At 41.0% G+C, this 10,625-nt stretch overlaps 1 protein-coding gene across 1 annotated transcript; it reads left to right on the top strand.

The window, feature by feature from the left end:
• Nucleotides 1-204: 204 nt before the first annotated feature.
• AVPR1A (arginine vasopressin receptor 1A) lies at nucleotides 205-5,366 on the top strand. The gene is made up of 2 exons (XM_055327789.1): nucleotides 205-1,308; nucleotides 3,515-5,366. The coding sequence occupies exons 1-2, from the start codon at nucleotides 351-353 to the stop codon at nucleotides 3,799-3,801; spliced, it is 1,245 nt and encodes a 414-aa protein (XP_055183764.1). The 5' UTR covers nucleotides 205-350; the 3' UTR covers nucleotides 3,802-5,366.
• Nucleotides 5,367-10,625: the final 5,259 nt, after the last annotated feature.

The following is a 10,625-nucleotide window of genomic DNA, read 5'->3' as shown; positions in this document are numbered from 1 at the left end:
ACAAATCACCGACGTCGAGAGGCCGGGGGAGGAGGGGGGGACAAAAAGAGGGAGGAAGAAAGCCCCCAGGAGCGGGGAGGGGAACGGGAGACGGCGGGCACCGAGCAGCCTCCGGCCGCTGGGGCGCTGGAGGGGGAGCGCTTTCCGGGGAAACCGAGGCCGCGAGCACCGAGGGTTCGCAGCGCGCCTCCCCCGCGTCCTCCGAGTCGAGGGGAAGCCCGGCGCGGAACGGGGCCTCCAGGCGCCCGAGCGCAGCCCCGCGGGCGCTGGGACAGGCGACCGGGCAGGGCGCGCAGGGAGCGCAGAGCGCAGCGGCCTCCGCCCGGCCGAGCGAGCGCTGCAGCCGCGGCATGCGCATCCCCGGGGGCCCCGGCGCCCCGTCCGCCGGCAACTCCAGCCGCTGGTGGCCCGCGTCCGGCCGCGGCGCCAACGGGAGCGGGGACGCGGGGGCGCTGGCGGACGGCGGCGGGCCCCCGAGGGACGCGCGCAACGAGGAGCTGGCCAAGCTGGAGATCGCCGTGCTGGCCGTGACCTTCGTGGTGGCCGTGCTGGGAAACAGCAGCGTGCTGGTGGCGCTGCACCGCACGCCCCGCAAGACGTCCCGCATGCACCTGTTCATCCGCCACCTGAGCCTGGCCGACCTGGCCGTCGCCTTCTTCCAGGTGCTGCCGCAGATGTGCTGGGACATCACCTACCGCTTCCGCGGGCCCGACGGCCTGTGCCGCGTGGTGAAGCACCTACAGGTGTTCGGCATGTTCGTGTCGCCCTACATGCTGGTGGTCATGACCGCCGACCGCTACATCGCCGTGTGCCACCCGCTGAAGACGCTGCAGCAGCCCACGCGCCGCTCGCGCCTCATGATCGCCGCCGCCTGGGTGCTGAGCTTGGTGCTCAGCACGCCGCAGTACTTGGTCTTCTCCATGGTGGAGGTGAACAACGTCACCAAGGCCAACGACTGCTGGGCCACCTTCATCCAGCCGTGGGGGCCCCGCGCCTACGTGACCTGGATGACGGCTGGCATCTTCGTGGCGCCCGTGGTGCTCCTGGCCACCTGCTACGGCTGCATCTGCTCGCACATCTGGCGCAGCGTCCGCGGCAGGACGGCCCTGCGCGCGGGGGCGGCGGCGGGCGCGGGCCCGAGGGGCCTCCTGCGGGCGCCCGGGGCCAGCAGCGTGAAGACCATTTCCCGCGCCAAGATGCGCACCGTGAAGATGACTTTCGTGATCGTGACCGTGTACGTCGTTTGCTGGGCGCCCTTCTTCATCCTCCAGATGTGGTCCGTCTGGGACGACGGGTTTGTTTGGATAGGTAGGTGCAGGGGGGCTGGGGGGGCGGGAGGAGAGCGCAGGACTGCGGCTCTTGGGGGCGTCCCCGGGGCCCTCGCGGCTAAACGTCCCCGGGGGACGCCTTGGGCGAGATGAACCCAAAACGCAGTTTCTGGGCGTCTCCACCCGCGGACGTTTGGATTCAGCAGATCCAGAACCAGGCCCAGGAATCAGCTTTTGCAGCTTGCAAGGATCCCAAGACGAATCCAGAAACTGCGCCCTAGGGTCAGCCTGGCGACCGCAAAGGTGCCCGGTGACTTCTTGCCGCATCTCTAACCGCTGCGCGCTCACACCCTGCGGTCAAGTCTACCGGATACACTGTAGCAACTACTTTCTGCTAGTTTGTTAAAAGTATCACAATCAATACAAAAATTTTGTAGAAATGCGCCCCCAAAGGACAAGGATAAACGGACCCATTTTCCTGAAGATTCTTAAGAAGTCAATAATTCTAATTTAGTATTTACTAGGTTTACTAGGTTCCATTTCTTATAATCTTTTCCTTTTTTTTTTTTTTCTAAAAATTACTGCAAGATTTTTTTTTCCTGGTATTTTAAAGCAGGACTATTGCCAGATTTTTTTTTCTGGTATTTTAAAGCAGGATTATTGATAAACTCTAAGTTGGATAAACTAATTAATTTGTCTTTCAGCACTAACTTAACCATACAGCTACAGCCTCCGCACTCAACTCTTGCAGTAGCGTGTGGAGAATGTCCTCTATACCGACTAGTTTGTTTGATTTTAACTCCTCCACAAACTGAATTAACGAACTTCACAAGAAACCTCCCCCCCCAAAAAAAATAAAACATTTAATACTGAGTCTTGAAAAAGGTATTTCCTTTTAGTAAGAAAAAAAAACTTTTCAAATAAAATATATTATAGGAATGTTACCACAGCAGCTATAGCTGGGAAATAGGTATCTGGAAAGAACTGTCTCCTTTCGTTGTTTGGGATTGGAGTAGGGGGTATAGGTGATATACTTTGGAAGTTACATTTGCAAATAAAACATTTGAAAGTGAAACTATTTCAAACAAATAAAAATACTCAAATGGCTATAATATTACTGAAAATAAAGAATACAACATAAATGATATGCTTTTGGTTTACCATTTCCTGTCTTGCTTGATCTTAGCCTCTTAATTATTACCAATCAAATAAAAAAACTCAGTCTAATTATTCCTTTATAAGGATTTAGATATAATTTCTAAAAACTTCTCTACTTGTGCCTAAGTATGCTGATGAGTTTCATTCTTTTTGAATACAGCCTTAGCCATGGACCATGATCACCATTAATAGTAGCATGTTAGCACAGAGTATGATGAAATAACCTGCAACTTATTCCAGCATAGCAAGAGTGAGAAGATTCTAGTTTATATTTAATAATCATGTAAAAGTTAGCACTTGCTGATTATTCTTATCTTTAGAAAAAGTATATTATCAGGGTTATAGTTCTATAAAAGCTTATAATATTGACACAGTTTACCAGTGCAAACCAGCATAAAATATTTCAAAAACTTGTTGGAATTTCCTAATTCAGCTGTTCTTAATATAATTTAATTGTCCAAACCACAAAATTGATTTTCTTTTAAAATCAAAAGGAGCCACAGAAAATTAACCAAAAAAGACAAAACCCAACTCCACTAACAAATAATGCATCCTTCGGGGACCTATTACTATGACCCTCTCATGTATAGTTTTATTACAGAATATGTTTAATAGTAAAAAATCTAAAACCGCTAAACATGGTCCATATTGTCATACTTTTGTCTTAGTTGTTAGGATGAATAGACAGTTTTGTATATGTGCCTATAGACTTTTGGAATTTCATTGAAATTGCAGCCATTCTGTAAGCACTGTGGCCGTTAGTACATACTAGTGCTAGTAGAAAGAATACAAAAATCCTAAAAATAAATTATCTGATATTCTTAACTTTTTGAAAGTCCCATTCATTCCGCTGAAATATTTTTAAGTGGCTTAAGATATTTGAATTGATGTCAATGCATCTTGCTTATGAAAATATTTGACAGCCAAGCAATTTCCGTACATTGGTAAACAATATACTTCATTTTCTATATCAACCCATAACCCTTTTTTTTGCCCCTTTTAAGAATCCATAGAAAAATGAGTTTATCCGGTGCACATTTCCTTGCTTGTGACTGTTTAAATAATCTCCGCTTATGTTTTTCGTACAGAATCAGAAAACCCAGCCATCACCATCACGGCATTACTGGCTTCCCTGAACAGTTGCTGCAATCCCTGGATCTACATGTTTTTCAGTGGCCATCTCCTGCAAGACTGTGTGCAGAGCTTCCCATGCTGCCAAAACATGAAGCAAACATTCAACAAAGTAGATTCTGACAGTGTGAGCAGAAGACAGACTTCCTATACTAACAACCGAAGCCCGACAAACAGTATGGGCACATGGAAGGACTCCCCTAAAACTTCCAAGTCCATCAAATTCATTCCTGTTTCAACCTGAACCCACATTCACACAGCCCGCCTCTTGTAAAGAAAGGACTTTGGGGTCCACTGGCTGAATCCAGCTAGAAATCATGAGAAGAAATGAACTTATAGGTGATAAGTGTAAAGTGATTTGGTGAGGACAAAGACTGTATTTCTCCTTGCATTTTCACATTGTCTGGACCAAAAGTTATGAAATGTTTTATATGTGATGTTAATAAAACAAACAAACCTGCCACACTAAAGTTTGCAGGCTGAATTCCCAGAAATATAATAGAAGTTATATTTCTAAAGGAAAAATCATCACCACCCTGGCTTTACATTCTGTTGTTGGTTTCCTTTCGTTTCTTTTATTATGGACATAACTAAGGCCTGATTGGTTTAGAAGTCATACGGTGTAGGGGCCTTTTTTTCTGAACAAAGTGAGCTCATCGGCAGTCTTAGTGTTTGAAAGGAATTAGAAGACATTTCAGAGAAATTGTTTTCATCCAGTAAGAGTCAGTTTCTGCATCTGAAAATGCAGCCTCACACAGTGTCCTGGAGATGGGAAGGTGCCTTGCACAGGCATGAGTACTTGGGGCATACGGAGCAGGGATGCCTGGTTCACAGCAGCAAGAGGAAAGTTCTGTTCAATGCTGTAAATCACCTCAATTTCTAAATGGTAACTTTAGAACTGGTGGTTCCCTCATGTTTTACCAGTTGTAGAAAGCACAATTATTATGATGCTGAAGGTTAGAGAAAATACGGTCAAATGGCCAACAAAACCACTGTTCTCCCACCGCAAGGCCATTTGAAAGTCAGATTTGTACAGGGAAAGTCAGATTTGTACAAGGAATATTCGATTTTATTAGAAGAGGAGAAATGGATTATCCAAGGTACTATGTAGACTTTCTCTAGAACACTGTAAACATGTTTTGACTAGTGTTATAAACTATCCTGTGTCACGCTGGTTCATGTGTGGGGTGTCCAGATTTATAAATAAAAGAGTTTCTAAAGAGTGACTCCAGATTGAGGCACTTGGGTGCCTCAGTTGGTTAAAGGTCTGACTCTTGGTTTCAGCTCGGGTCATGACCTCGGGGTCCTGAGATTGAGCCCTGCGTGGGGCTCCTTGCTCAGCATAGAGTCTGCTTGTCCCTCTCCCTCTGCTCTGCTCTCTTGAATAAACAAATAATCTTTTTTAAAAAAGTGACAGGATATAGAATGCCCTCTCATTCTTAATTAAAAATAATTTAGTCCTTCTTTCTGTCTCCTATCCATTTAACAGTTACATAGCAGCCAGAGGCATGGTTGGGTAGGAGGAGGGTAGGATATTGGGGGGGGAAAAACTATTGGGCACTAATATGGTTTTTTGCTACTAATGCATGACTTTGGCAAATTACTTAAAGACAAAAATAAAATAAAATTTAAAAAAATTTACTTAAAGACACATAAAGCCTTCATTTCTTTGGCTGTACAATGAGGTTGATAACTCCTCACAGGATTGTTGTGAGAACCAGATGAAGTCAAGGGTGTGAAAAAATCTTCATGAACTGTCGAGTGCTCTACGAATGTACCAGTTACTTTTATTATAGTCTTAATAAAAGTATAGACTTTATTATAGTCTTCAGAATCGCACAGCTTTTTCCTGTTTACTTTCTATTAACCAGAATTTGTTGGTTTCATGTCTGGGATACAGAATCCTAAAATTTAAATATAGCTCTGCTGATTCATTGGAAAGCGTTGCCAGCGGCCATGAAGCCGGCCTCCTGCCTAACCACAATTTTCCAATTTAAAGATAGAACTTGCTTTCCTTTAAATGCAGGTAAATCAGAGCCAGCCGAGAGTATCAATTTCTTTTATTTCTAAACAGAGATAAATTACAGCACTACTTGGCTGTTCTGACTGCATTTTTCATTAATGGAACCCAAAGGTTTTTTTTTTTTTTTTCTGAGCTATGCTCTCTGGTCCTTCTCCTTCTTAGAGATCATGCAATGATTTGAGGATACATCATGAACGTTTTGCATCCCTTCGAGGAAGCAATAGTTATTTTAACAGCATTACTGTAGTTTTGTTTTGTTTTGTTTTGTTTTACTGTGTAGATAAGAAGCTGAGGACTGGATGGCACTGTGAGAACCTAGGAGCTTCAATTTCACTCCTCTTCATTCCTTTGCCTTTCCAAATTCTCAGGCTCCGCTATTCCCTGGATTGACATGCCTAAAAAAAGTTTGCGAATGTTTTATAGAAATTAGGCCCGTAGGTTTTAGAATTCTGCTTTTTAAAAATAGCAAATATGTCTCTTAAAGGGCACCAGTCAAATTAATCAGTTCTTCATTATTTGGGTCATAGCAGCATCTCAGTAACCCTGCCCTTGTGCCTCTGTCAGCCCTTGTGGCAACTTGTCCTCAACACTTCAAAACTAAAGCCCTTTCAGTTGGTACAAAGGTGAGCCCATCTAGTTCCAAAATAATAACCTGTGGTTTTTGTACAGAGTGTTTCAAAATGTTGACACATACATTCAGGTAGAAGTATTCAGTTTGAATCTTATTTGTAGGAACATCTCTCAAATAAGGTGCATATCCACCTACCCAGCTGTGTTCTCTCCTTTTAAGTGCATCAGGAGGCAAGATAATACTAAAGGGTAGGGGGAAACCCCAAAAGATCCAAGTGCTATTTCTGCACTAGGCAAATAGATGGTCTTATTCTCTGTGATTTAGGCTGAGAATCTTAACCTAGCTAGGTGCTAAACGTCCTTAATGTTACATACCTGGAATGGCATTTATATGTCCCAACACAATATTCCAAATTGGAAGAGTCCTGTGTATTTCAGAAGAAAGGAAACTTTAGATGGCTGGGAAGGAAAGATTCCTCTTTCTTGAGAGAGGAGAAGATCTGAGATATTATGCCCAGTGAAGGCTTGCAATCAAGGATAAATGTGTTATGTCACCTAATTTTATTTTGCAGAATAATCTGCGGGAACACTCTGCAAATATACAATATTACTGCATCTGTGTGTGGGTATGGGGGATGTAATTAATAAGCAATTCACTGGTAGGGAGAAACTGGTGGTGGTGTCTATTGGGCATTTGAGAACCAATAATTGTTGATGAAAAAGGAACATTTAAAAATATGTATTAAGTGATTGATTTGGGTTAATTTGGGACAGGATTTTTAAAGTGTAAAAGTAATTGTGAAGGAAATCAGTGAAATTCTTTGGTTAAATATATACTCGCTCTACATACAGAATTTCTATCATCATCAAAGGAGTCTTACATCATAAATAAGGGAAGGGTGCGGTTTTTAAAGGGAGGAAAAAAGTCAAATAGACTTAATAAGATCCAGTATCCTCCTACACTTACTACAGTTCTTAGAATGGACAACAAACACAACTTTAATCTATTATCTAATTAATCAAATTAAGTTTAAGTTTTCCAGACTCAAAAACCTGCATTTTTGCAATGCAATTTGATACTTGAAGCTTTAAATTATAGCTTCAGAGTTTGATTTTACCACTAAGGCATAATTAGAGCCATCTAGGAAGCAATTGAGTCTAATCTTTCACTCCAAATATCAGATTAGAAAAAAAAACACAAATATCAGATTAGACTCCTTTAAAACTGATGTAATGGGAATCCCTGGGTGGTTCAGCAGTTTAGTGCCTGCCTTCCGCCCAAGGCGTGATCCTGGAGACTGAGGATAGAGTCCCATGTCGGGCTCCGTGCATGGAGCCTACTTCTCCCTCTGCCTGTGTCTGTGCCTCTCTCTCTCTCTCTCTCTCTCTCTCTCTCTCTCTCTCTCATGAATAAGTAAATAAAATCTTTAAAATAAAATAAAATAAAACTGACGTAATCTGGGCCCTTATGGATTTTCACACTGGAAGCTACACTTGTATTTAGAGTAAGCCCAGGGCAGAGCCATCTGGGAGGTACAGAAACAGTCACTTTATCTCTGTCCTCTCCCACTCTGTGGCCCCCTTTACCACTCAGTGCCATTTACCAACACTTGGAATCATGAGTAACATAGGACAATACATATGAGAGAATGAACCTTTATTACAACTTGACCTCAGCCAATTGGAAGAAAAATGTGAAGACTATCATAGAAGAGTTATTTCCTTTAAGTCCTCAGGACAGACTAAATAGGTTGAATCGCACAAATTGTGTACTCCTCCTTCATGCACAGACATTTTAAGAATACTGTTCTAACTCAGTTTTTAAGTAAATTATCATGAATGAAACAATATATACGGCCCATAGCATGTCAGCATGGAAAATGCTGAAGGTCATAGATTAAATGCCATTCTTTTTTCTTATTGTATATACTTTTATATCATGTCTTTTTACATTGATTTGTATTCTAAATAAAAACAAAATGTTGGGATGCCTGGGTGGATCAGTGGTTGGACACCTGCCTTCAGCTGAGCTCGTGATCCCGGGATCTGGGATCCAGTCCCGCACCAGGCTCCCTGCATGGAGCCTGCTTCTCCCTCTGCTTATCTCTCTCTCTCTCTCTCTCTCTCTCACTCTCTCTCTCTCTCTCTCTCCCTGTGTCTCTTATGAATAAATAAATAAATCTTTAAAAAAATGTTGAGTGAATTAAATGTTTTTGTGTTCTAAATCTGAGAATAAATCTGATAGTAATATCATAATAATTGACAGTTATTAATAGTATAAAATAATTATATATAGTATATATTATTAATATAAAATTATTATTATTATAACAAATTCACCAAGAATTAATGTATTCCATTTTTGAAACTGTTTTTCAAATGTTATATATCCCCTAGTTTATTATGCTATATAGAAGAATTTTGATGTGTTTTCTTGAGGTAATTATATGATTCTGATTTCGAGGGATGTTGAAATTGCTTGCGATTGTATCTTGATAGTCCTTTACAGGAAAGAAATGGCTTGCCACATTACATTGAAATAACTAGTGTATTTATCCCCTAATTTTATGGTGTTTTGGCTTGAGTCCATAAATAAAAATATCAAATTTATTTGAAATAATTTTTTTACAATATAGTTTAATAATGAAAAAATTGGGGACCCCTGGGTGGCTCAGCGGTTGGGCGTCTGCCTTTGGCTCAGGGCGTGATCCACATTCATGAATCGAGTCCCGCGTCAGGCTCCCTGCATGGAGCCTGTTTCTCCCTCTGCCTATGTCTCTGCTTCTCTCTGTGTCTCTCATGAATAAATAAAATATTTTAAAAATAATAATAATGAAAAAATTTCAATTTTGCTGATTTTGAAAAAAACAAAGTAAGATCTGTTTTATAGCTGATAGCTATTGATAAGTTTATATTTCAGCACAAAACCGTTCATGTTTATATTATTTGACTACAGCAAGAACAGATAAAATTTTGTAACTGCTTTTTCAATAAATTATAATCATGAAAGCACATAATTTTTATTACAGTCTGCACTGACAACAAAAATAATTGAGTTAGCTGAGGTCTCGTGTGTTGTCTCAACCCAAAAATGTCAACTCTGCTTGTTTCTAAAGTTGGTAAGACTGACTTCTGGGCCCAAAGATCAAGTCTCTTCCCATTTACAAGTCTTTAAAATTGAAATTCTTTACCCTGTGGATTCATAAACTCAAATCACACTAACTTGCAACTTATGCTGTTAAATTTCTTTTTCTTTTACAAGTTAAACCCTAATGGCATAGTCTAAAAGGCTTATTTTGGGTTTGGCTTAAATTCTAGAAGCAGTGAATGCCCAGAATGGAAGAAAGGGAATTTGAAGTCTCTATTTTAAAATACTGTTATTTTAAAACTCACTGTTATTTTAAAAGACTTATAAATGCTTAAGAATAAACTGATTTCTACCAAAGCATATTTCCATAAGATCCTATGAATCAGGTAAATCTGAAATAATAGCTCCATTGTATAGCAGAAGACACTCAGAAAGAAATGTGTCTTTAAAATTTTTAATTCATTCATTCATTTGTTTTCTACCTTTATATCTTCTTAATCTTTAGAGTTGTGTTTCTTCCCTACTGCTTTTCAAGGTATGTCCTCTTCATCTTTACATCTTCATATAATAGATACTTTCTATAGTAGCTGCTTAATTAATGTAGATATTCTAAGTATACCTATATATTTGTATACAATAAATACGCATAACTACAATAAATACAATCTACATTATACATATGGTAATCCACATGTTAAATATGTTAAACATTTAGGTGTTTAAAAGTGAAAAGCTTTAATTACAAGAAAGAGCCTTGTGTCGTGAAATAGTACTCTAAACAGGGAATCAGAAGTCTCAGTTTTTCTACCACTGATAGCTGATTCATCTTTGGAAAATCATTTTGATAAATCTGGACATCCTAAGTGATATCGTATTGGTTGAAAAAAATGAATTTATAGATTCAAATCAAAATTTATAAGGCTCTTAATAGAAAGGCTTTGTCAGCACCACAATAAAGGGCACTTGTCCCTAGGTTAGTACCTATATCACCCTGTAGGAATTCAGCAGAACTTAAGTCAGAGTGTATATTTATTTCCCTGCTCAAAGCCCAGCTTCCATGGTTTACCAAAGTTTCTGTGTTTTGACCACAACTGCACCCCACAAACTTGTGGTACCTAAGTAGCCACTGCCTGTATGGATGCTTCAAACCATTAGTTTTCTGTGCTCACTCTTTGCTTTAGTATTCAAATAAAATGTTTCACTCTCATCGCACACGTTGTGCACTCTGTGCCTTTCTCTAGATCTAAGTGGAAGCCTGAGAATTATCATGAATCTCTGCTTCTGTTGAACTCCCAATTCACAGCTCCTTAGTTTACTTCTCAGGACTCCTTTTTTCTTTACTCATTCCCCTCTCCACCTTTCTTCTAGCATCTTCCCTATAAGCAAT

This window comes from Nyctereutes procyonoides, unplaced genomic scaffold (genome assembly GCF_905146905.1).
Source record: "Nyctereutes procyonoides isolate TBG_1078 unplaced genomic scaffold, NYPRO_anot_genome, whole genome shotgun sequence".
Classification (NCBI taxonomy): Eukaryota; Metazoa; Chordata; class Mammalia; order Carnivora; family Canidae; genus Nyctereutes; species Nyctereutes procyonoides.
Note: the sequence above shows the minus strand (reverse complement) of the source record. Positions and strands in the feature narration are given on the sequence as shown.